At 42.3% G+C, this 27873-nt stretch overlaps 1 protein-coding gene and 1 long non-coding RNA gene across 3 annotated transcripts; one reads left to right on the top strand and one right to left on the bottom strand.

Moving 5' to 3' along the window:
• Nucleotides 1–201: 201 nt before the first annotated feature.
• On the bottom strand, nt 202–27154 carry iffo2b (intermediate filament family orphan 2b). 2 transcript variants are annotated; one of them, XM_058631282.1, is made up of 8 exons: nt 26322–27154; nt 7490–7550; nt 6163–6258; nt 4744–4914; nt 3618–3766; nt 2999–3200; nt 2749–2847; nt 202–1878 (listed from the first exon to the last, which is right to left on the bottom strand). In XM_058631282.1, exons 1-8 carry the CDS (start codon nt 26792–26794, stop codon nt 1630–1632), a joined length of 1500 nt encoding a protein of 499 aa, XP_058487265.1. In that variant the 5' UTR covers nt 26795–27154; the 3' UTR covers nt 202–1629. The 2 variants fall into 2 exon arrangements, with proteins under 2 accessions (XP_058487265.1, XP_058487266.1); XM_058631283.1 differs by having other exon boundaries at nt 2999–3170.
• LOC131460640 (uncharacterized) lies at nt 26743–27473 on the top strand. The gene is made up of 3 exons (XR_009240401.1): nt 26743–26830; nt 26958–27066; nt 27148–27473. It is a non-coding gene; the product is annotated as an uncharacterized LOC131460640 (long non-coding RNA).
• The last annotated feature ends 400 nt before the right edge of the window (nt 27474–27873 follow it).

The following is a 27873-nucleotide window of genomic DNA, read 5'->3' as shown; positions in this document are numbered from 1 at the left end:
ATCCCAGGTTGTTAAAATACAAATGTTGTGGTGATGATATCATGGGGGGGCAACCTCTCCATTCCTGGAATGCTCCGCTAATACTGTCACAAACTTTACTGCGTTTACTTTCTGACTCCCTTGTTTTAGGGTTGTTTTGCAGAGTAGGCAGTTGTTGATGCTGGAACAGCGACTTTTCCACTCAAGTGTCGTGTACGTGTTATCTGCTTAGTAAAAACACAGCACAGCAGCCATTTTGACATATTTTAGTGTGGAAAAACACACGTGTATCGGATCACTTTGACGATGGTGTGACAGTGAGCTAGTCTGAAACTGAGGAAGGCAAATGGAACTCTTTATTTTTTTTTTTTTTTGCACCTGTGCTTTTCCCACTGTGACCCCTCAAAATAGCTGCTGTGCAAAGGACTGTTTGAAGCACTCCTGTTTTTTTTCTGGACGGCCTCGTGATTGGTCAGTCTGCAAATGGCTATAAATAGAACCCGGAGGAGGTGAAGAAGTGGAGATCTCTCTCAGATGACTTGATTTTATGATGCTGAGAGATTGTTATGGAACTATTGTTGAATGACAAACATTCTCTCTCACACACACAATCCTGCCTACCCCAGCTTTAGTTCCATCTGACAGAACAATGCCCTGCTCATTTCAGTAGCGAGTACTGTCGTAAATATTAGGCCCTTTCAAGGGGACACTGCTCCAGTTTTAACTCTTCCTGTCCTTAAGAATAAAAACAAAACAAACGGAAAAAAAAACTACATATATATATATATATTTTTTTTTTTTTCAAAAGCACAAAATTATATTTAAAAAACACCTGCTTTTGCGGAAAAGGCAAACTGTACTGGTTTTAGACAACTGAACTGAAGAGGGGTGAAAGCCAGTCTGAAAGTAAGGCCAGCTAAATTGCATAGAACTTCAGTAGTGCACTGATGCATCAAAAAAGGCTGTGCTCCGTTTCTCTGTCAACTTTGGCAACCCTGCAGAATTCCCTCAGAAACCAGCACAACTCCAACACCATTTCTATCTCTACTTCTGTTTTGCCTCCTTGGCAGAAGACACTGTAAATTTCTCCACTTGGACTTGCGTAAATAATACAAAAAAACTTAACGTAAATCCAACCAAGGGGAACTTTCCTCCTGCAATCTTAAATGAATATTAAAATTTAAAAGCTGAATGTGTGTTGTAGGTTTTTTTTTATTTGTGTCAATAATGTATTTATTGTTCACCGAACAAGAAGCACAATATGTACTATTTTCAATTCCTTTAGAAAAAAAGGACATTAATAGGGTAAGAATTTGTAGAAAAAACTTCTCAGCCAGTTTAAAACATTTGAGAATTTTTTTTTTTTTCTTTCCTCCCCAAAAATTATGTGAAGCTCTGGACAACAATCCAGTGAGGCAGCAGTGAGGGAAAAAAAAGCACAGCTTGGACTCTATATGCACCCTTTTTCTCTTTGTAAATCAAAGATGCACTTCCCCACACCAAAGAGAAACAGTGTAAAAGCACCAGTTCTGGGCCTGCATCAGTGAGCATGACTGTCAGAACTTTAACTGGTCAAACAGGTCCAGATTTAGGTTGGTTTTTCCTCTCGGAGCTCTTTACACATCTAACCCCCGTGATAACAAGCGGTGGTCAGGAGGAGACGGGACAATTAACGGAGACTTCGGCCTCGGCGTCCTTGTCCGAAATCTCATCGTGGATCTCGTCAGTGTTCCCTGAGTCGCTGCTGGCCACAGAGCTTAAGGAAGGAGAGTCCCCGCCACCTTTAATCATCCGTCGGCAGGTTTCCATCTGCACGTCCAGGCCTCGCTTCATGCTGCACATCTCCATGTACTCGTGCAGGTGGCGGTTCATGTCACTCTTTGCCGTGGCCAGTTCCATCTTAAAGAAGACGAAACGGTTAGTGCAAAGGAAACAGTTATATCTTTCTCATATTTTTGTGAACAATGGAAAATTAGTATGGTGATAATTAATAAATGGATGTTACTAACTAGGGTTAATTAAGTAGGGACAAAATGTGATAATACGTCTATACTATAATAATGCTAATTTTGTACCATCTCTGTTTCTAAAAATGTGTGAGGCCATCAGGACGTTTGTTAACATTTAAAATAGACCTTATCCTTGACTTGGGTTATGCAAATGTTTGAAAATTTAAAGGCATTATACTGCTTAAAATGCTCTTCACAACCCCATTGTAACCAATGAATTAATGCATTGTCACAAAATTCAGCTGTGGAACGGACAGGCCTTTGAAAACACCATCCAATCACATTACGTTATGGCATCAGTGCTGTGTTTGAACACTGGCAACAACTGAAAGCCCAGAAAGATCTGCAAAGTGATGACATGGTGGCTCTGTTTCTACTGGACCGGTAGGTTAACTCTATGTCTTTGTGTTTTTTTGAGTATTTGTTGTTTTTCATCATTGTGGTTGTCAATTGAGCAAGTATCCAAAAAACTTAGTGTCACCGAAAAGTACAGAAAGTTACTGATGCTGTGCAGTGCTCGTGCATCTGTGTTTGTGTGTTTGTGCTCCTGAGGTGTAGCTTCAGAGGGATTTCAGAAGAAAGGGGCTTGGACTTGGACAGTTTGTTCCAGGACCTCCAACCCTACCTTTAACCTTAAATTTAATATTTTTAAAGAACAAAAAACCCAAGCTATCCAAAGATTTAATGGACAAAAACTAAACCCTAAACATGGCTTTGTAGGGTTTTATTTTACAGCTTATTTCTCACACAGGTTGTGTACCTCAATCTGGCCGATCGTCTCCTGGTACTCCTGCTCTCTGGTCTTAAATAGTGACTCTGTTTCATCAATGAGGCTGCCAAGACTTCCATCCTGGGAGTCCTTAGAGAGAACAGACAGGGCATCATTCATCATGCATTAGTGTATGTCTTACGCAGCACGCAGCATAGCAATCATCTACACTCTGACTTTCATGAGCTTGAAAACCATACGCTGTGTGTGCAACAGGACAAAAATGCAAGCAGGGACTCACTGGATCAGCGACTTCACCGTTGCCTTCGCAGGTGCCGTTGGTTGTGCCGTTGGTTGCAGTGATGGCAAGCGGCACATTGTAGTTTTTGAAGTCCTCCCACAGCAGCAGAGTGTCTTCATTTTCCTCCCACGTCAGACTGTCGCAGTCGTCCTCGATTTCAAATGTCTCACGCCTGGCAAAAGAGGAGTTATCTGAATAATGTCTGCGTAGGACAAGGAAACAGAATGGAAAGAGAAAGAGAGAGGGACGGAGTATAACAGCCACACCAGACTCAGGCAAAGAGATCATGCGACGAGGACAATGTGCTTTTAAAGAGGGTGAAAAGACAAATGATACAATGAATAGACGTAAAGTAAAGAAACGTACGACAAAGGCAACAACTGAAATGTTTCTTTAGAAAACAATTCTGTTATTACTGACAATGATTAGCAGGCTAAAGCGTGCTGTCACAGACACAGTACTACATACAAACACCAGAGGGAGAAGAAATCCATCACAACAACCTTGCAGGAAACTACTGCAAGTGCAATGCATATTCAGTTTCATTCACAGTAGACAGCACTCCGTTTTGATGTTCACCTGTATGTGTGTGTGTGTGTGTGTGTGTGGCATTGCTTACAGCTGGTTGAGCATGCGTTTCATTTCGTCCGTGATGTTGAGCGTCCCGGGGACCTCCTCCTCCGAAGGGCTGGGCTCGGCATCCATTTCGGAGCTGTCCTCGTCAGATACTGCCTTTCGCTCTTTCCTCCTGCAGCAGGCCATCGCACCCTGCCGAGCACACCACAAACACACACACACACACACACACACACACACAATTCCTCTTTAAGCTCCAAGAAGAACCTCGTGAACCCTGATGCAGAATGTATTGACTTTTTATTGACGTAGGTCATCAAGAGCTAGTACGGTATTTCCATGGATGCTGTTCATGGAGATTTTTTTCAGACATACTGCATGTGTGCTGGAAAATGACAAGAAATGGAACAACACCTATCAAAAACTAATTTATAGTCCTTGTATCTGGTTAAGATTTAATGAGACACAGCTTTGTGTTCATGAACTTAACACAGACACATAGGAACATAAGCCTTTTTATTAGGTACACCTGTTAAACTGCTTTTAATGCAAACATCGGTCACAGCAGCTCAGTATGTTTAGTAATGTAAATATTACTGTATGTTTAAGGCGAGCTGCTGAAGTTCATCAGAATGGTGAGGAAAAGGGACTTTGAATGTTTCCTGTTGCCAGAATCTTCTGATCTACTGGGATTTCAATGCACAACTGTCTCGAAAGATGACAAACAGAAAGGTCCAAAAAAGAGAAAATATCAAGTGAAAATTCCCTGTTGATGCCGGGGGTCAGAGATGAACAGCTGGACATTTTCAAAAATGATTGAAAGCCAACAGTAACTCGAATAACCATTAATAACTAAGGGGTATACAGGACATCATCTCTGCTGTAGCAGCAGTGTTCCTAATAAAATACACCCTCTGTGTACCTAATAAAGTGGTTGATGAGTATGACAATAAAGAAGCTCCAGCATCTTTCATAGTGGATTTCATTTGGGCTATTGCCAGCTATGTCGGCGCAATGTGTGACCTTATGTGAGGTGAAGTCACCACATGAGCTTTTCGGTTTCTGTGTGTGTGCATATGTATATGTCATATGTATGTGTATGTTCATCCTTTCATGCATTTTTTGTCTTTTCTTTTCTGTGATTACTGAACAGACGGATTGATTCTCACCTTCTCTGGGAGCGACCTGGCCGGACTGACATTGAACATCTTTGACATGTCCTCTGAGTTGCGTTGCTGAGCTACGTCGCACAGTTTGGCCGTGATGTCGATGCGCCTGCAGATGTCCATGTCCACCCGTCTGGCTTTCTCTTGAATCTGGGAGTCCAGGTCAGACATTTGCTGTACGGGGATGATTACAGGATGGTTTTTAGAGGGACGTGAACAATCCAAACACACTTCCTGCAGAGTGTGGATATCATATTGCACAAACGCTGAATCAGCAGCGACATGACTTGTAATTTTCTTGAAACTTTTGGATAATTATGACGTGGATGAATGAGAAGCTACAGTTCAGTTCAGTGGCGTTGGTTAACATTTAATCATTGAATCCACTTACTGGTCATTTCCAAAGCAAAATCATATTTACTGTGTCACTGACGTGTTATTGGGGTCATTTTTGCCTCAGATTTGGATCTTAAAGTTACCTACATTACAAACAGTCCATAAGTCATCACATTTAGTCCTTCTTGAGTCATATCACCAACTATAAAACTACTTTACAATTACAATAATACATACAAGAGTATATTCTCTTAGTTAATAACTTAGTGGAGCACACATGGATTGTGGGGGATCAACACATCCAAAGACATTAGGGAAGTGTATTGTTGCATTCACTTGAGAAAGGCAGTTTATTTTTAATGTGTAATTTAAATGCTGTGTTGCCTAAGTTATGGGGCACTCCAAATTTAAGGTTGGCTGGTTTGACAATCAACGGCTGAAGGTGCCTCAAGGAGAAGATGATAACCATTTAGTGTTGTGTCTTGTTAATTAAGAATGCAGACCAGAGTTCTAGTGATTGAATTATTCTCGTATAAATGCAACACTCTTCCATAACGTGTGTCTACAACTACAGTAGACTTTAAATCATCCACACACGCACAGAGGTCTACGACTGCAACTTACCCGTCTCTGGATTCGCACGCGGGCAATGAAGTACAGCACGGAAATAACATAAAAAGCACAGATGCCAACGTGAAGATAAGCAGAATCAACAACAAACCTTTCCAAAAACAAAACCTTCAACCGTCTATATTTATATCACTGAGCGGGCACAAGCTGTGAGTGAGCCCAGTGCAGTATTTTACAGCAGTACATCACAACCAAAGCAGACCTGCTGCCAGGGAACAATACAGGGCTGTGCAGAACAGGAAGCACTCCTGATCTACAGCTGCCATTTGAGCTATTTTCAATGAACGCTTGTCTTTGGGGCTTTGTGGGATTATATATGCATGTCCTGAATTCACATAAGGTAGAAAGGAAGGGCGTGTATGTTCAGTATTATCCTTCAGACCTGTGTGAATGTCAACCTCAGGAAAGCGCTTGTCAGCGCCGATGACATCGCCGCGGCGCTGAACAAATACTTACATCACTCATGAGGCTCTTGAAGACCACGAGTTCAGCCTTCAGTCTGTCCACCTTCTCGTTCAGGTCATCCTGGATCTCTGACGACTCCTGGGCACTCTGGGTAAAAGCAACAGCGGAATCTAAATACTCTTTGTTTTTCCAGGTTAGTTTGAGTTTGGGTGGATTAACAAGCATCGAATACATCTCCAAAGATACATATCACAGTTTGACAGTGAACAATGAAGTCACACAAGTTCCATGTCCATCACTAAAGGAAAAGTGGATCAAAAGCAGCAACCAATTGATAAAAATCTATTCAAATACAGTGAAACTGTCAAGGACACAATGACAAGGCTTGTGTCATCGATGACACTGTTTGTTTGTTTGTGCAAATATCATTGGATTAAAGTCCAGTAGATGAAAGAGCAGGCCTGTTTATAGTCTGATAAGATCCAAAAAGCTTCTTTATTATTTCCTCTTCATATCAGACTCATGCAAATGGACCTGGTGCCATAAAAGGAAAGGAAAGATGTCCATGTATGGATTAGATGAATAAATTCCAGGTTATGTCTGGATGATATTAACCCCGTGGACTTAAATCTTTCACTAAAAGTGCCAGTTTATGGCTCTGTATTAAGTCAGTACACCGTGTGACCACTGTCTGGCTATAGGCCCACATCACATAACTGGCTGGTTGAAGTGAAATTACTACGAGTGAGCAGATATCCGGCTCGCCCGTACACACCGACATCTGCCTGCGTGCTCTAAAAGGTTAAAGCCCTCGGGGGGACGGCACTCCCTCTCTATATCTGGCTTTTTTTGCTGACCCAGAATCTAAGACAAACACAAATTCTGTCACCAATCGATCTGTGCAGACAAAAGCAGACAGAGGGAACGGTGCCGACACGGCGGGCCACACGCGTGTTGTGATATGTGTGACTAGACTTTTTCCCTTTACATCTATTTCTGTGTGCCAGCTCCGGACAGTAATGGGAGACTGCAGGCGATATTTTACGATCATATCTCTATCTCAGCCAGCTGACTCTTCTTGATGGGTTTGTAATATGGGTTTTTCTAAGCGCGCACACGCACGCATCCTCCTGGCTGTACAGTATCGCTCCCTTTAGTCCAGCTCTGCTGAGTCCTCACACTGCATCAACATAATGAAAGCTATAAACGCTTATGGATGCGGCTATTTTGAAAATGCACAGTATGTGAGCGTACGCTCTCGGATCATATCTGTCGTACCCTGTCGCGTGTGTCGTAAATGACCTTTGGCGTGATTTCAAATAGTCTGTGTGCAATACTTTGATGTTGATGGAATTTATTTTATCGTTTGTTTCCCAACCTGCTGCAGGGATTCCACCTTGGACTCCAGCTGCTCCCGTTTGGACACCTCCTCCTCCCATCTGCAACACAGAGCACAGAGTCTGGTCAGTTACTGCTGCTCCTGCTCCCCTGGGAGCCACGATACAAGGTAATGGTGCTTTTGTGGGAATAATACTCCCATCTCTGATTACAAAATGCCCTTGACAATGCGGGTCCACACCCACTAACCCCCCCCACCCCCCTCCTGTTTCCCAATCTTTTGTCCATTTCTTCCTTTGTACACTTTACAACCCCACTGCTGCCACAATAAAAAAAATAAAAGATAAAAAGCCCCATCCTTCGCCAAACACCACAAACATTGCTCATGAATACCTCCTAAACCTGTGAATGAGTGCAGAGGAACATTTGAGCTTCAGCACACACACACACACACACACACACACACACACATACATAAGGGTGGAGTGTCTCTGCTGCAGCCTGAATATCTTCACACTCACTGTTTCATTCCTCATGAAGTCACATGAGTGGGAGATCTGTTTACAAGAGCTCGCTGCCAAAAATTCACACTCGACAGCGAATGAAATTCTCCATTCTTGTTTTTGACGGAGCAAAAAATATAGAGTTTAACTAAATCTCCCGACCCGAATGCAATACTTCCTGAGGTAGGCTGAATAATTCATCATATCATGCTGTAGTCCCCCAGCGACACAGGCGAGTCACACTAAAACAAACAGCTCATTTAATTGGTTAAGTATATTTGCAAGTAATAGAAGACGAAATAGACTTGAGTCTAATGGCTCTAGCATCGCTCTGGTTTCAACTTTGACGACGCATTCACACGGATGTTAAAGCTGCCGATTCTTTGTTTGGTCTTTGCTGAACAGAGAGATGATGTGACATTATTTGTGTGCCGTGGTCTTCGTCTGAACAAAGGCTTTGTCAAGTAATATCTGATCAGATGTGAGTGAGGAAGCCTTTGTGTGTAAACAGCAGCAGCATTTTAACCCTGTAAAAACGCAGAACGATGTTTTTTTTTATTTGAGCGATAGAATTCACTTCTCAAACCTTTCATGGACACTTCTTCTTCTGTGTTTTCACTTATAGCCTCAATCTGTTTGCAGCGCTCTCGCTTTACTAGCGCAATGTTGCACCGTGGAAAGGTGACGCGATATCTAAACGCACATTTATTGAGCAGGGACAAATGCATTCAAAATGATTTCATATCATGAAAACAGACGGCATGCATACAAGGCTAATTTGTAACCCCTGTCCCTGGTTAGGTCTTTACTATTAAAAACAAAGGTTCAACAGCAAAGTTAAAAATGGTACAAAAACCTTAAAATACAAAACAAAGACAAAAACAATCAGCAAAAACAAAGAAGCCTACAGAACTGTCAAAACTTATCAGATTATATTCCCTGTCATCTAACAGGTTTCTGATCCTGTTTATGTAATGACCTAAGTGTTGTTTGGTTAGTTTGGCTCCAGACAGTTAAACAATACGATAAATGCTATGGTGAGAAACGTGGAGAGAGTCGCGCGGAGCTTATATAACAGACAGTTTATAGTTGTGTTACACACTATAGTTTTAAGTGATTATCTTAACACGGTGATCATCAACAAAAGCACCGCTGAAGCTCGTTGTTCAAGAATAACACGACGATAGCACTCATTTAAGAAATGATATCATCCTGATGGGCACATTCATATGATGAGATATTTTTGACTGGACAAAAAAAGGAGTGACATTGCCATTCCTAAAGCAATGGCGCTGGTGCAGCTAAAAATAAAGTGGCCGGATGCCCTCGGTGGCTCCAAGCTATGATTAGCAGCATATTCTCTTTGACTCTGGCCGTGGATCATATCGCTTCACTGTACCATGGCAGCTATGTTAAAAACCCTTTAATTGCACACGCAGAAGACTCAGCGCCGCTTACTCTACGTCAGTCAGTTCAACGTGATGTTAAAACACACTCATCTTGTTCCGAGGGGAGATGTGCTGAGTCATGGAAGCTTCCCAAAAGACAGTGTGAGGCTCAGAATGAACAGGGAACTCATTCAGTGATGTGTAGTAACCACAGGACTGTGTCACATGACAGAAAGCCGCCGTGGGGGCAACACGCGTGATGGCGGTGGATGTGTGAAATAGAGAGTTGTGAGTTACTGGAAGCTCAGATCTGATGACCACTACGGCCCGGGGGAAATAATTACCCAAAGACTTTGGTGTCACGACTCACGACACGCCGCCGTGCATCGTTAGAAATGAACTTTCTGGTAAACCCTTTCCATTCAAGCGCTCGCTGAACGCGGTCTAATTAAGAGAGCGTTTCTTGGACCAGATCACCAGCCCTCACTGTGTTTGATGCATTCTTCTAAAAATGCTGGCAGTGCTGCTTCACTGTATCCACAACACTTAGACCGTCTACCGCAGGACTTGGGCTGAGGTCACAGGAGTTCACAAATGCGTCACATCCTCTGCAGAACAAAAAAAAATGTTTTTCACAGCAGCAGCAGCAGCAGCATCAGTGGGGTCGTCATGTCTTGAGTGGCCAAAATAACTTTTATTTTAATGAGAGCACAATTAAATCACCCTGATCAGGGAAAGCCTCTCTCTCTCTCCCTGTCACAACAATATGTCAAGGCTGTTTATCTCATCTATCAAAGGTGAATGAAGTCATTGAAGCTCCCACGTTATTTGAAACGGTTACAGTTCGGCAGTCCATAAAAGGTGAATGGGAAATCATTGACTGTATTCAAAGCATCCAGATTAAAATGGTTTATACAAACAAAGAGGACACCGCAGCACAGCAGAGATATTCTGTGTGGCCTCTGTGGTCGAGGCTTTGGTTCTGGTTTTCCTGTACCTTTGGCCTGACTCAGGCAAATGAACCCACCCAGAGTCTCCTTACAAGGACAAAGACAGCAGGAGGGTTGGAGCCTGTGTCATCTCACAGACATCTGTTTACTGCCAGACACATCCCTCTCATTCTCACTCTAATAAATCAAAAGCCTGAGCCTACGATGCAAACTAAAATGAGATTAAAAGAAAATAAAGTGGTTTCCTTAGTCCAATCTAATAAGAAACATCAACTAATTGTTTTCTTATATCAGGGTTGAATCCTGAACAGTAGAGAGGCACACAAATGACAAATCAATATTTTAACTGGGGCAAAAACTTCATGACTTTTATGCATTTATCGATGAATGAAATTCAGTTGATTTAAGTGCAGCGCAACTCCGAGGAAGAAAAACAACGCATCCAATATCAAACTTTGACATTTTCTCATAGAATTTTTGTGTGTTGAACAATAGCATTCCTGCAGCACTTGCCAAAGAACCCTCCCTGCCTTGTGTGGTATGCCTGGGAGTTACGCTTGCTTTGAGCTCTTCACTTTTTTCCCATCAATGAGTCGCCTAAGGACACGCAGCAATCTCAACACGGCATGCACACATCCAAACGTGACGCACCCGTGTTCTCGTGAACATGGGTGCGTGAGTGTGTTTAACACCGTGCCCATGGTGATAGTTGAATGGCACTAATGATTTACCTCAAAGGTTGACAGAATCAGTGTTGAATTCTGGGAGCTCAAAAACATTTTATTATTATTTCAATTATGAAATGTTTTTGTCAGTGGGTTCACACTGTGTTGCCATAATCAGGCTGTAAATACCAGAAAGCACACAGGGAAAACTTTGAGGTGTGGCTGCAGATCATTCAGTAAAGCACTCTTTCACGCGTGATAAAATCTCCCAGTCAGACAACACCCTCTTCATATGATTCACTGGAAAGTGTTACCGGGAGTGAGTGGAACGTAATCACAATCAGACTAAGATTAAGTGTCAAATACATACATTTGGTGATCATACCATTGTTAATGTTATTAAATAACACATATTCCTCAAGCACACTAATTTTTAATAACTATTGATTTTAACAGTTTAAGTTATTACAGTTCAGTTGAGTAAAATACGATTTTGGGGGAAACTATTATACTTGCAACAACATTCAGACATTTACAAGCAATCTCATTTATTGACTATTTTGAAGTTTACATGTTCTCCCCCATGTGTGCATGGGCTCTCTGTGGGTATGACTGTCTCCCTTCCACAGTCCAAAAACATAATTTATTCAAATGGACCGTCGGTTATTTATCACTTTATGTAACTGTCCAGGGTTTACTCCGCCTTTCTCACTCCCGCCACCCTCATGTGGAGGATAACTTGGTAGACAATGTAGGAACAAATTATTTTACAGTAATGATATCATCCAGTCACATTAATGAATATTAAGCACCCTATTTAGTTGTACACCTGCCTTCAATGAAATAATACTAAAATTTAAATTGTTGTGAAGATATATAGTAAACGAGAGCAGAATATTTCAATGATATCTTATGTGGTAAGACTCCATCTTGTGTTAAATCTATAAAATACATCTATATCTTGTTTTAACTCTTAGAACACAGAGCATGTTGGCTGCTTTTTTTCTATTATTATGTTAAAACGTACAGTATATACATAGAGGCTATAAGAATGTGCAATAAAGAGTGTCTTATATCCTTTTTTCAGCACAACCTAGGCAATCTGATGTTTCCCCAACTATATAAAGACACCTGAGCAAAAACTACTCTAAATGTTTAAAATCGGATTGAATTTGTGAAATTTGGAAATATGTCACAGTTCAAAGTTCACTTGGCTCGTTTTTATGAACAAAAAGAAAAGAAAAACAGTTTATTTTGTGACTTCTGTGCAATTATGGCTACTTTATATCACGACTAAAAATGCAATGTAAAATGAATCATAACTTATAACAATAACAACACATAAGAAGATGAAAAATGCCTAAATATGTGACCTATAAACACCCCCCCAGGATGTCCATATGAGGAATTGTTTATTATTCCCATGTCAAATACCATGGGTGCACCTGCAGCACAGATCTGGGCCGCGTAAGTGTACACTTCACACTTTAAAAACACACAGTGTGTCTGATAAAGGTGACACTGTGTCTTTAACAAAACAAGGCTCTGAAAAATAAACCAGAATCTAAACCAATATCATATGAAGACATTTTTAGCAGCAACATTACAAATAAATCTCAGGAGGGTAAACAATAGTACAACAGGAAGTGTTGCATGATAACGATTGAAAGATCAATAAATCTGGCTACATGCAGGATAACATTCCCTTTCAGCTCTGCTGCTTGTATGAAACTGGCAGCTTTGATAAATGTCGTCCTGAGAGGCCAGAGCACACGTGACTCCTCCCCTGGATCTCTATGTGTGTCTTTATATAATGCCTTTTCCATGAAAGGAACATTGCCCCATCGTCTACATGCAAGTATACGCTGCGCACCATAACTCACTTTCAGTGCAGATTCTTGCAATATTTCTTTGCTGGATGGGAGAAGGAGAGTCTGTGGCAGTAAGATGTGAAACAGTGAGTAATGTGACGCTTTCCCGTGATGAGGGGAAAAAATAAAGGCAGTATCGCTGTAGTAGGGCATCGATTGAATGCCAGGATGCTCTGTAATCTATAGTCTCCCCAGACTCCACAGAGAGACATGTGTGACACACTAATGTTGCAGCAGAAGCAGCCCAGGAGGAGCCCATTGTGTGTCTGCTCAGGGATCTCAACTGAACGGACAACATGCTGAGGTCAAAGCTTTTGAATTCCTCTGCTTCTCTTAATCACACCAAATCTTCTCAGACCCTTTGTGTCCGTGCAAAGTGCCATCGGTCTGATTAAATCTGGGCTCAGTCAGCCCTGTAAACTGTGATCCCTCAGTGATCAGGGTCACTCTTAAATATAGGCCACCTAACCGCAACAGGACGCAGACAGCACTAGGCCAAACTGGACGACTGTCTGTGTTGCTAAGTAACCACAGACATTTCCCCGAGCCATCATTATCATTGGTCCTCAGGGAGCTACCTAATGTTACTAGTAACTACTACAGGTTATGTTAAACACATAATACGTCAAATGTTTATTTACTGTAGGTTTCAGTGTTGGGAGATTAGCTTTTTGCTTCCTACTTGTCTATGGTATCTATATCTATATCTCTAAATTTTTAAAGATATATTTCCCTGCATATTTGTTTGTTGTTACACTGTTCCTTAAGAGAGGAAGTACAGGCATCTTTGCAACATTCCTCTGTTATTCAGCTTATAATTGGCTACTTTTTTGACCCACACACGATATCACATTTGCCCAGAAAAAAAACTCTCCATGGCCACGAAATACTAATTCGTTCCCACGAAATAACTGCGCACAAAATATAAATTTATTCCCATCCATCATCTACCGGTTTATCCTCCACCAGAGGGTCGCGGGGGTTGCTGTGCCAATCTCAGCTGACATAGGGCGATGGGCGGGTCACACCCTGGACAATTTCGCCAGTCCATCGCAGGGCCACACACATAGAGACAAACAACCATTCACTCTCACACCTATGGTCAATTTAGAGTGTCCAATTTACCTAATCCCCATATTGCATGTTTTTGGACTGTAGGAGGAAACCGGAGAACCCGGAGAAAACCCATGCACATACGGGGAGAACGTGCAAACTCCATGCAGAAAGGCCCTTGTTGCAACCGGGTCGCAAACCCGGGTCTATTTGCTGCAAAGGCAAGAGTGCTAACCACTTCACCAACCGTGTGGCCCTAATGGTGATATTATTACCAGCAGATGATACAGATAGATAACTACTACAAGTAGACAAGCTGTTACATATTCCAGCAACAAAATATTACTTAAACATCTAAAGCCTTGATTCCATCAGACGGCACAGTTCAGCTCAGCTCACCGTGGTGCAGTACGGAATGGAATCTGGCTTGCGTTTCCACCACAGGGTGTGTGACCAGGTGATGAGAGCTGTGCCAGCTAAGTAAACAGCGCGACGTCATGCCAGCGAGACACAATACAGCTTGCCAACAAAATTTCATGAATAAGAGGAATGTGACACAGTAACCAACAATGGAGGACAGCTAACATTTCTTCTTGGCATGTGGCTGTTTGTCACAAGAAGAAGACAACGTTTTGTTTAACGGGAAGGCTGCACGGAAAAACACCACCATTTTCCCCTACATTCGCACGAAGGTGATGATTCTCTTTCTACAGTAGCTCCGCCCTATAGGAGCTGGAGAACTGTGTTTGGTACCCCAATGGAAGGGTGTTCCCTCCAAACTTTTGACATTGGAAACACAAATAATTGCATGACATTACAAAGTGGACTTAACTGGACCACTTTGAGGAACAGAGGACTCCTCCCCTCACTCCTTTCTCACGCACATCAACTACAGTGGCCTTCACATACCAGAAGGGGGGGACGGGGCAGAGCGGCTGAAGGCTCTGGCGTCCACGGTGGACAGTCGGGCAGGAGGCACAATGAGGCTGATTGACGAGGCTGACCTGACTGTGCGGGAAGGGGTGTTTATGTGGAGGAGGTCAGAGGTATGGGGGAGCGAGGTTATGGATGGCCTTGAAGGTGTGGAGGAGAATTTAAAAGTCCATGTGGAATTTGTGTGTGTGAAGTTGTTGCAGAACGGGTGTGATGTCGTTTTTGGACTGTGGGAGGAAACCGGAGAACCCTGCAGAGAACTCACGCGCACACAGGCAGAGAACATGCGAACTCCATGCAGAAAGGCCCTTGGTCCGACCAGGTCGCAAACCCGGCTCTTCTTACTGCAAAGGCAAGAGTGCTAACCACTACACCAACCGTGTGGTCCAAACTAAACAGTTTTCACTTGATTATACACTTATGAGTTGTGAATTCAATGCCCTAAAAGTTACACATTGAGATGTTGTAGCCTGACCTGACCCAAACCTTAATTAACGTTCATCTAACGGCAGCATATTTCTTTGCACGCAATCTCTTCTGAGAACTTTGTGTCGGGGGAATCTTCATTAATCGGTAACAAATCAAACTTCATATTGTTAATTAGCTACAGCAGACAGACACTTAACAAAACCATTTTTTTTCTTGCAACACAATGAAGAGCTCTAAGAACCTGGCACAAACCGCGTTTCAGACTTTCTTTGAAAACAAGGTGAGGCCATCACCGACTCATTAACAATGATCAAAGCTTCCAGCTGAATAGAGGGTTTGGTGCAACTCCTGTGGACCCTCCCTGCACATTGATGGACTGATAATTAGGAATCACTGTTGTAACATGTCGAACCCTCCGTGCAGACCTGGCAACAATGACTTTTCCTGACAAAATGGGCGTGAGCACGACTTGTTTGCACTGTGCACATGCGTTACCCGCTTGCTTAACTCACCAAAGCCCAACTAGACCTCTTTTCTCTGGCTTGATGGATGCTGCTGTCAGGTAAGCAGCAGACATTGAGCTAATAGGTATGACCAAAGATCAGCCTGAGAAAGAAAATAAGATAATTGGTCTTAAAGTAACTCGTGTCAGTAACGGTTTCTTCAAACTAGAGACACACAAAGGAGTTGTCACTGTAAAAACACTCCAGATTTAACAGTTTGATTGAATAGACAGTCCGCTGGCAGAATGGGCAAAAGAGTTTGAGTTTAAATTCACTTAACCATACAAAAGACGATATGCCTTGATTACAATGATTGCAAAACTCTTAATACAATAATATACTGTAGTACAACAATGACACTTTCCCTCTGCAGAAGAGACATTTAGTAAGATGTATATCAGCTGATTGATGAGTTGAATAAGAATAAGATTAGTTTTCCCCCAACAAATCTTAAACTGCTTGCTTATATTCCCTTAACTTGAAAATATTTCATGAATAAAAAAAACCTAAATGTCATAAATACTGAAGTTACTTAAATAAAGGACCAGATAATATATGAGACTCTGACATTCAAAAGAAAAATGTTTCTGGAGGGCCAAAAGATTTTTTCCCCAAACTACATTACAATATGACCAATGCACCAATAAAAGATAATGCACCAATGGATTTATTCCCTTTTAAACACAATTTGTTCATTCCAATTTAAACCATGGATACATTTAAGTTTATTTTGAATGTGGACAATGTATGTAACGGTATGATAATGTGGAAAATAACTGATAATCCCTGGATTATACTAACATTTCATGACAGGTGATGTTTTATTAAATAATGATCTTCACACAGAGGGACAATAACTCTTGCAATGCTTATTTCTACAGCAGTTCTGGGGGAGGGGGGGTTTAGCAGAGCGCTGTGACAGAAAATCACTTTTCCCCGCAGTCGTCATCTTAAATCAAGAGACCCCACCCATCCCACAAAGCACACTCCGGCCCTGTTGTGTCATTATGCTCCGACTGATTTCCTTTACCGCATGCTCTGTCATAATCCGAGCCCCCGGCTATTCATCTAACATACAATACAAGTATCAGATATTTCACTGCACAAAAATAGCAAAGACATCACTTGTGTTAACACTTGCTTGCAGGCTTTCTTCAAAATCCCATAATGGAGGGGCTTTGAGGTTGATGTTCTGCTGAACAAATGACATGGATTTGTTCAATTGCTTGTAAACCTACGAACACAAACATCGACATGCATGCTCAGGCCATGTCAGGGTGGAGCCGCACTGGGAGTGATATCCCATCATAAAAGAAAAGAAGTTGAAGACGTTCACTCCTGGCACGGATCCTCATAGACTTGGGCGTGTACAAATTATGTAAGACTTAATAGACGGTTGAGAAATCATTACTAAACAAATATTGCTTTTACCTCTGGGTACACGCACCTGCAGGAAGAACCTCAGGAGTGAATGTGTCAGTGAAACTTGCTCTATTCACTATTCACTCTGGTTTCTTGACCACAACAATGATTCATTCATTCACATGCAAACTAATGGCAAAGTGACTGTTTCATGTCATCCCTTTTATATGTTTACAAAGTACTGATACTTCCAATTGTGATTTTAGATTTCTGAGTCTAGGGATGAGCCAGGTATCAGGACAATATTGGTCAAATGACGTGTTTCCACCGGCTCGGCTCGGCACGGTTAAGTAGCCTAGTACCAAGGTTCCAAACGAGCTGAGGCGATACTAGGTCGTGACGTTGCCAGACTTCCGGCCACTGATTGGTCAGAGTGCCGTTACAGGAAGAGACGTCCGACACAAGAATCACAATGCCGAACTGTAGATCAGTTAAAAAGACTTAAAGATCCCAGTTAATCTCCCACAATTATTGATATAAAATATCAATATTTAACGTGTATTTAGCGACAGCACTGGTGATCGCGAGCGGCATCACAAACCCCGCCGCTGTATTTCAGTCCAGTGACTGTGTCAGACGGAGTCCGTGCTCCGGTCATGGAGGAAGTACTGAACAGATAGTTTTAATGAACTGATTCTAATGATTCAGTTACAGTGAAAACAACTGCTTTACAAGCTACTAGTCACTCGTTTGTGTGTGTGTGTGTCGCGTGTTAAACAAAGTCACGGCAGTTTCATGCAGCCATGCAGTGATGACTCCGCCCATGTTGAGTAAGTACTATTTTGTAGTGGAAATCCAACATAAACCGTGCCGAGGCGAGGCGAGGTGAGTCGAGGCGAGCTGGGACCATAGTGGAAAAGGGCCAAAAGTCACTGCATCAGATTTGGTGGAAAAAGAGCAACAAAAAAAATCTGATACTATCCATAAATGCTTCACTAAGCACAGGATGTAAAGAAAGACAAACCTCATCAACATCATATGACCAGAATGTGTGAGCTATGTCGATTATGTGGAGGGAAGAAAAGAAGCAAAATAGATTATTTAAATTTTGTAAAAAAAAATAAAAAAAAGAAGAAAAAGGACTCGGACCTATATTGTTATCACATGTTTGACATGTTTGTCTCTGAAGTCCAGCACGTTTGATGTCAAGCATGTGAGACAACAGAGACACATGTAATGAACACCCATGTCAAAACACTGAGACATATCCATGCATGACATTCTCGATATCAGTAGATACTCGGGTCTGTGATACTGGTACTGGTATCAGTCGGACAACATTAATACCCTGCAAAATGTAAGGCGTGTAAATGACAGGAATATTTAATGTTGTCTTTGATGTACAGCTTTAAAAAAAAACAAAAAAAAACGTGTGTAGTATTTCATGGAATCTGGCGGTGCAGTTGCAATTTGCAATCAATCTCTTTTGCCTCGCACTTCCCACAATACATGAGAAACTACAGTGTCCTTCAGGTAGATGAAAAACCCTCTCGAGGGAGTGTTTGATTTATCCGTTGTGAGGTGCTGTACAAACATGGCAGCAACTCACGGTGGAGAACCTGCTACTGGTGTAACATAAAGAGCTAAGGTTTCAGGTGATAACAGACTAATAAAAACTGTTGAATACACTTGATCCACCTAAACTTTACATACTGGACCTTTAACTATTAGCAGTCTGCTGCATGTTTCTCGTCCTCAACAAATAGAGACCTGATTTTGTGTTCCCTGATATTATTTATAGAACAAACACCTTTACCACGAGACCTATGAATGAACACAATAACATGGGTGATTAACACACTTTATCCCTTAAGTATTTCCACATAGCTAAGGGGGGGGGAGACACCCAACTGTCTTTGTATGATGAGAGACAGACATAATACCCACGACGTCAAAACACCCAGACCGATCTATGCACGACATTATATAACATACAAACCTGTGTGTGCGTGTTTGTTTTCAAAGGTGTCTGGCAAACACCTGGAATAATGAGTTTTTTAAACACAGGTTATTACGTTCATTAAGTCCATAATGTGTCAGCACACCCAGGTCTTTAAAAGGAAAAAAGTGCATGTCTGGACAGAAAGACAGAGACCGCTGTTAAAATCTATTAACATTTACCTGACCTAACTGTACATGCGCCAGGGGGTTTTTCCTCGTCCTGACCACAGCTGCTGCAAGGCACAGCAGCGCTTTTCCAAAACAACCCGCTGAACAAACCTCCTGCACACACTGATTCATTCAGTCCACAGCACAGTGTGAGCAGCCAGGGCTTTTTGAGAGACAGGTGCATTCCTGCACTTTTAAATATGGCAACGCACCGCTGCTCTCAGCTGTATCGATAGCCATGAATAATCAACCACAGCTGCAGCAAGCACTGAGAGAACAAAGGCACAACAAGAGAGGAGGGGGACGCGCTCTCACCACGCTTTTACCCAGAGTTACCTTCCAATTTCATCCTGACAGACCATGAAATTCTGTTTTTTTTTCCACTGATGTTGACCTTCTTCTTGTCCTGATACAACAAGTAAATAAAGGTCCCTATCCCACAAAAAGAACACAACCAACAATGCATCAGTAACAAAAAGGGCATGAAATGGTGCATTATTCTGATATTATTGTCTGCTACAAATGCTCATGTAGTGCTTTTCACTTCACCTTTTTAAATTGTGACCATTTATAGCCAAACGATCCCTACAAACGCACAAGTATTTCATCTGTGTGCCTTCAAACTAGACTGTTTAGTTTCCCTGAAGATATTATACATGAAAATAACAAATGATCATTTCATGTTGTTAATTCTGTGAACATCCTGCTGCTTTATCTTATAATCAGTCTGACCCTCCGGTGTTAAACCCAAGTCTTTATCCTTTGTTGACAAAATTAGTTTCTCAATGTCATGATCTGTAATACCAGGGATTTGACGACGATGTTGTGTACTCAGGAGAAAAGTAACACACTGACGATGGTCTTAGTGAACTGAGCTCCCTCTCTCTCTCTCTCTCTCTGTCTCTCTTACTGTATCTCAGCAGCAGGAAGTCTTCCACTTTGAGAGGCCCCAGCTCACAGCAGCGGCTGCGTGCCAGGATGTGGTGCAGAGGCTGGCTGGAGGTTGGAGCCTCGGTGCTAGGTGATGGCTTAAAGAAAATCCTTCCCCCCAAATAGACTGCCTGGATTATACACTGGGGCAGGTCAGAGGCAACGACAAAGCTGTAGAGCTAATCTGAGAAGCGTGATGCACTTCAGTGGTCACAATACGATTTATGAAACACAATTCAGCTTTGGAATAACCGTTTTCTTCTCTGCTTTGCAGAGCACTGGAGGCGAGATAAAGTTTCAGAAATTTCTAGTGCATTAATCTACTCGCAGCTACGTTCAGCTGCATGTAAAGTAAGATAACCAGAGGCCCAGAGACAGTTCTGTCTCACTTATTATCCAGTATCAGCTGCAGCTACAGTGATCCAGCCTCCAATAGGACAGTTGTTGCTGTTGGCCCTCGCACAGTAACGGCATAAACAACCAATTAGCAAAGACTGAAGCAGTGACCATGACTCTCTGGTTCAAATCCCAGCCCTGGCATACGGCAGCTCTCACTGAATGTGTTCTTTCACTCAAATATACGGTAAAAACACTTCAGTAACTGTTGTGTGTACAATGGTATAACATTTTGAATTAGAAGTGCTGTCATTGTGCGATGATTTGAATAGTATTTGTCTATAGCAGCTTCTGCAAACTCGCAAACACCCAAACACGCTTCTCTTGGAAGAAGAAATGGCCGTATTACTGATTGGTGGAGTAATATGCATAATGGATGAAGCTGTCTGAAATATCTCTGCACCAAACGTCCAACATGCAAATGTTGAACTGTTTTATTTCTTCTTCTTTGTTACAGGGAGCTGATGACTGTCAGATATGTTCATCAGCGTCAGCCGCTGTTTTCACGGCTTCTCGACCACTATTGCACGCTGATGGCAATTACCGGTAGAGACTCGTTGACCCCCGAGTGATACATTTCACAACGACGCGAGACGGTGAGATACAAACAGTGCGGCTGAGTGAGGACACCGGTGCTGACCTTACGCTTTCTGTCCTACAGCCATTTGTCAGTGTGAAAGGTATGTAACCTCATAGTCTAGCCACTAAGACACCAAGTGGACGTCCAAGTCAGCTGGTCGTCTGATTTATGAAGCTTGTCCTCAAACAACTGTATGTTCGCATGACTTCGTACAAGTGTATGAACAATAACCACATTTTTGCATACAATATAGCCACACATTAAGTACAACGGTGGGATAAAGCAACAATAAATCTGATAAATGAATCCAAATCTGGACTGAAAGGTTAAGAGGGCTTTCCCAGCACATGAAAAACACCCAGCAAATTAGAAAGAACCTTAATGTTTTCACCCTCAAAGGACAAAAATTGCAAATTAATGTATATTCTGGGGAAACATTGGAGTGTTTTCGAGTTGTGTATTGACTCTTCTGTTGAGAAATAACCTTCTGTTAATATGCTAACAACGCTGAGTAAGCTGAACATATCAAGATGACCGTGACCGTGTACTGGTACATGTGATGATTATGATTAGTGCCCCACCCAGGCCATTATTGTGATTATTTAATGGCGCCAGCTTATCAGAGGTCCATGTCTCAAATTGGTTTCTCCCACATTACTGACACGGTACACCTGATAAAAATGAACGTGAGAATATGAAGGACAAATACAGTGTTCAGAGGAATTGTGGCCGATGTTTATTTGCTTTAAAGAATGAAACTTGGTTGATTACAACTCGAGCTGAGACAATTACTTAATTGGTTTGAAGCTTTTTTCAACAAGATTTCTGATTGTTTCATCTTCTTAAACGTGAATATTTTCTTCATTTATTTGCTCTATATAACAAAGAAATCATTAAAAGTGAACCATTTTGGCTCATGGACAAAACAAGACATTCGAGACCATCATCATTTCGGACATTTTTTTTCGGACACTTTATGAACCAAGCGATTACTCGATTAATCGAGAAAATAATCGACAGATTAATCGATTATGAAAATAATCGTTAGTTGCAGCTCTAATTACAACTGTGTTTCAGTTGAAAATAAGTTTGTATTTAAATATTGAGATTAGATTGATATAGATTTGGTGATTGTGGCACTATATAGGCTATGGGTTAGGGTTAGCTGCCATATTATGTGTAGGAGTGCACTACAAATGTTTTTCTTCAGGGGTTTTATCCTGAGAAACACATTTGCTAACTTATCTCTGCATGCTTCATATTTATTAACCTATATTGAACTCTAATGATCCAACTTCAGTGTATTGTGACTGTGCTACAAACAACCATCACATCGTTTTGCTTCAGTCAGTCAGAAAATATAGCGTCTTGGTCGGAGAGAGGTGCAACATAAACATCAAAACAACCTCCCATTTCATGGAATGAATGCAAGTGGAAGTGGCCAAATCAGAAATGGACCAGCCGGGCATCCATCTCCTCATGTGTGCCTGCACTTGTAAAGCTTTAATAAATCACCAGGGTGGTGTGGGAGCATGGTGGGGGGGGGGGGGGGGGCTCCTCCAGCAGGATTGAGAAGGCCTTACAAAGCAGTCTGTATGACACAGAGAGAAGTGGAGGGGTGGAGGGGCCGAAGGAATGGCTGAACACAAAAGAGCACAGAACAGAGGAGGCATGGCAGCACTGGGCTCGGGGATTGAAGGCTGAAACGTGACTGTAGTAAAGAGGATTTTGACTCGCGGACGGCGAGAAAAACAACTGGGCAGCGAAGTGAGAGAGCAGTGACGTTGAGCTCAGTGCAGAGAAGGGAAGCAAACGTCAGGGCGCAAAGAGATTGATTACCGTGATTATGGGCCAATAAAAAGGAACACTTCGTTCTCGTGTCATTAAGAGAAATGTTGACTATATTATCTACTGTAGGTAATAAATGAATAGCACAGAGCTCTATCTATTATGTTTACTCATTGAACAACCTCATTTATATATGTGTAAACAATGATTGGGCAAAGTGAAGTCATTCTTTGGGTTCTGATAAACAAAACCCTAATTAAATAGCAACAGTGATGCCTGTTTCAATTACTTATTAAGTCAAGGGATCCGATTTTTCTTTTTTTTTTACTTTAGCTGCAGTTTTTTTGTTTTTTTTTGTCAAAGTTTGGCTGCCGTCCCAGGAATTGCTGTTCATCTTCTCAAGCAGAAATGCACAAAAAAGGATACACTGGTTACAGGGAATGACTGGACAGGATATCCAGTTTCCCAGAGGGGTGGGAGAGCACGCACATTCTGTGCCACTGAGTCAGTGCACTCGCAGAGGAGTCGGCATTCGTCATTGCCGACCTCACCGACCAGACAGAGGCCTGTTCGAATGCTTTTCTGCTTGGATCATGACGGCACACAGAAGCAAGAGGTTGCTTGGCACGTCTCCCGCCAGTAGCAAGCCAAGCCAAGCCAGCAGTGATGTGGGTCAGTCTGGGACGCTACAGAGAGTCCTCAAGGAAGTGCAACAAATATGACTAAGACAGAGGAACAATGAAGCATCCAGAGGAATTTCCTCAAAAGTGTGTGAAAAACAGGATCGGCTGAGTTCACGGTGAACGCCTTTGTGCAAATGCTGAGCTGCCACTCATCCCCCCCCCCCCGACATCCTTCATGTGAAACACTAGCCTCGGTGTAAGTGGTTCAATGTGATGACTGTCATTTCTCTGCTTTACAGACAGATGAGCTTCGGCAGAGATCGACCAATCACGACCGCAGAGCACGAAAAAAAATGACCACATTCAAAATAGAAGTCATGAAGTAAAGGGTAGATTAAAAATAGACTCATGGTCCCATCTGTCACTGCAAAAATAAAAGCCCATCATGGTTACCCAGAGCCAAAGGTGACGTCGCACAGATACTGTATATCAATAAATATATATACATATATATATATATATATATATATATATGAAGCAGGAAAAAACTGTAATTCATCACACCGAAGAGGCTGAAACAAGGAAATGTTTGGCATTTTCTTTTAAAATTACTAAATATATAGACTTAATAATAAACTGAGAATAGTTTGTCTCTTCTGTTGACTAATTCTGTTTCTGATCTCCACTGTAAACTATTTAACCTGTGAAAGACTATTTCATCCTTTCATCAACATTGGCTGTGTCCACACCTACCACAACATACCACATTGAATCAGTCAACAATGACAGCAGCATGCCTCATATTAGAGGCTCGGCAAGAATTCACTTGAATCCTCCCTTGAATCTTTCCACGTGGAGTATGATATGTCTCTGTGACAACAGGGAAGGTGAAGCAGGAAACAGGGGCCCTGAGAACGGCTGATTATGTTTGTCCTCAGTGATGGTGATTTTGTGAGAAACCTACTCATTCTATTATCGGCTTCACGCTGACAACTTGCTGCCAAACGCTTTATGATTTCAGGCCGAAAATCTATGAACCATGAGGTGCACTGATGCTGCAGGGAGTCAAAAAGGAAAGACAGTGAATACGTCTGACTTTTGATTCAAAGGTTAGGGTACCCCCATGTCTTGCTTTAATGGAAAGACACAGACCCTGTTGGCAACTATAGCTCAGTGGTAGAGTGAGTCGGCTTTCAACTTGAAGGTTGTGGGTTAGATTACAAGCTCCGGTAGTCAACAAGCCGGTGTGTCCTTGGGTAAGACACTTAACCCCCGCGTTGCTCCTGACGGCTGTGTGTGTGTGAAAGGGTATGAAAGGTGTGTGATAGGAAAACACGCTGCACATAGATGCACAGTGTGTGACCATGAAGTATTAACACTCTGAGAAGATGTTACAGAAGTACCAGGTCTGAATGGGTTCAGAAAAACGTTGTACAATTTTCAGTGGGGCTGCAGCAGATACTGTAATTGATTAATCGATTGCTAAACAATTACTATGAATCACCAACTACTTTGATAATTAAATTCTGATCCGTTTTGAGTGCCGTCTTTAACAAAAACATGTGATCTGATGATTTTTCAGTGTGTTAAAACTGAATTTTTTCAGATTTCTTTGACCCTCGAGGACGTTATAAAACACTTAAGGTAGCATAATGTAATGAAAACAATGATCATCACCAAATTTCTCATGGACATGCCTAGTCATGTCCACTTTCACCCTCTCTAAAAAAATCAAAGCCAAATCCCCAATATTATGGACGCTGTCTATGTTAAGTATCCGTGGATCTTTGATTCTTACAGAATATTTAGATATATTAAGTTTTTTCACTAAAATGAGCACCTATGGAGAGGAAAAAGCATCCTTAATGGAGACAGCATCCATAATATTGGGGTTTTGGTGGTTTAGGTGAATGTGGACATGTCTAGACATATCCATGAGAAGTTTGGTGATGATTGGTCGCTGTTTTCGGACATTAAGCGTTTTAGAATGTTGTAATGCTGTGCTGACACCGAACATGATCTGTCGGGATCATTTTATACATTTTGTGACGCGATGGGAGGGCTGGCCGCAAGTCGCCATATTTTAAACAGAAGTAAAGTGCATTTCTTTTCACCAGCAACCAAAGCATTGTTGCACTCTGTTGTGGAAACGTCTGCGGAGAAGAAACCGTCGTCATGTGAGTTTCACAACACCATACAGAGCTCAGTTACACCGTTAACTGCTGGAGCTCCATATGGTGCTTGTCATGCGAAAGTCTCCCGATCATAACAGTGAAACAGCAAAAGTTGAAATATTTCAACTCGAGCATCAGATGGGAATGTGTGCGATAGACATGATGGGGTGCGATTTTGTCTCTACACGCCAAACGTGTCTATTGCATCTTTCAGCCTGGCCTGTGCAAATATCACCTCTGTGCATTGACTTTTTTGTATATTGTATATATATTTGTGTATTTTATATATATATATATATACATATATATATATATTTGTATATATATATATATATATATATATATATTATCACAGCATAAGGCTGTAGAAAGTGATTGAGTGAGGTGGTGGGAGAGCAGTGGGGCCCACAGCCCATTTCACTAGTTCCTCGTCACGCCCCTGTATTGGCCCAAAACCTAGCCACATTGCTCTAAATAAGTACATTTTAACAATTATCGAGATACTATCAAATGACACATGCAGTAGTTTCACACCCAAAGTGTACTTTGACTCACTTTCTCCTGTACTCGTCTCTCTCCCGCTTGACTTTGGCCAGCACGTTGTACAGAGCCCTCAGTTCTGGGGTGATCGTGTCTATTTGGACCCCAACTCCGTCCGGATGCGTCCACGTCACCCCGGGCCCGTGCAGCGTCTCAAAGCGCTCTCCTTGCCTCCGGACGTGTGTGAAACTCCAGATGGTTCCCGGCAGCCGTGACTCGGGACCGTCCGTCTGCACCGCAACCTCGCGGGAGTAGAGGTGCCGGTAGTGCGTCCTCTGCAGCGCCTGCTGCAGCTGGCTCTCCAGGATCTTGTTTCTCCTTTCCAGTTCGTGCACTTTGGCGAGGAAGCAGCGGAAGCGCAGGTTGAGGGTCTTCAGCACATGGATGTTGGAGCCCAGGTCATTTCTCAGGGCGCTGGTCACCGCGCCAGACCCGGCGGCGACGTTGCAGACGGGACCGGGCGGAGTGTCGGAGAAGAACGAGTTCATGTTGGCGGACGACGACAACAACAACAATAACACCCTGTAATCCAACTGTGGCTCTCTTTAGTTTGACCAACAACAACAAAAACCCTGTTGTGTTTGTTTTTTTAGATTTACTATTATTACTGTGGTCTCTGCATGTTCTCACTCCTCCAGTCTCACAATGCAGATGCTGAGAGTGTCAGGGCGGCTGGAGAAGATGGGGTGGCCATCACTGTCCCTGCTGGATGATTATCCCGAGATACTAACATGGACCCCAGCCGCGTGGGTATTCACAGGTAATAAACACTATATATATATAAAAAAAGTCCTTAAGGAGGCACTGAGGGCATCATCATCACCATCATCTCCTGAAGCAGGTTTGACGCAGACCGCAGCGAGCACCAGCTGCATCACTACCACTTCCTCTCACCTTCATCTCGCTGTGCCTTGTCAAGAGGAGCAGCAGCTGGTGACGAATGATGATGCTTCTTCATATAAGCCGCAGAGAAACGGTCCACCTTCTTTCCCTTCCTCGCCACCGTTCCCCACTTTCTTCACTCTTGTTCAGCCTCCATGTGCTGGAGGGCAGGGAGCAGGAGCGCAGAGCCCGGCCTCTCTGCTGCTGCTGTGTGCGCGGATCATGTTGCAAAAGTACTAAACTAGGCACCACACAATCATAGATCAGCTCCTCCCTCCCCTCCCCTCCCCTCCCTCCCTCCCTCTTTCTCGCCCTCATGGCAAAGAGAGGCATCGCATCCTGGATAAACAGAGCAGCAGGCCTAATTAATAGAATGACGCAGACTCCAACAACAACACGTCTGCTATTAATTTTGTCATACACATCATATCAAGGACGCCTGACATTTTATCCTGATGATCTGTCACAACATTTCTACAGGAGCTAAATATAGAATGTCATTTTTGTCCAGTCCTAATATATTATTATTCAATCTGTTATAACATTAATGTTTTTTTTTTAATATCTATTAACTTACTTGAACCAAAACAGTAACTTAGAACTTAGAATTTAATTTTATCTTTACACTATTGTATCTCTTCTTCTTCTTTACCTTGTATTAAAATTGTTGTGTTGTTGTTTGTAC

Source organism: Solea solea, chromosome 6 (genome assembly GCF_958295425.1).
Source record: "Solea solea chromosome 6, fSolSol10.1, whole genome shotgun sequence".
Lineage (NCBI taxonomy): Eukaryota > Metazoa > Chordata > Actinopteri > Pleuronectiformes > Soleidae > Solea > Solea solea.
Note: the sequence above shows the minus strand (reverse complement) of the source record. Positions and strands in the feature narration are given on the sequence as shown.

Coding starts and splice junctions, on each gene's coding strand:
- iffo2b (XM_058631282.1), bottom strand. CDS start 26,794: ATGAACTCGTTCTTCTCCGACACTCCGCCCGGTCCCGTCTGCAACGTC. Junction 7,551..26,321: donor AGAGACGAGTACAGGAGAAA/GTGAGTCAAAGT, acceptor TCTGTGTTGCAG/ATGGGAGGAGGAGGTGTCCA. Junction 4,915..6,162: donor TCAAGAGCCTCATGAGTGAT/GTAAGTATTTGT, acceptor ATCCCCGTACAG/CAAATGTCTGACCTGGACTC.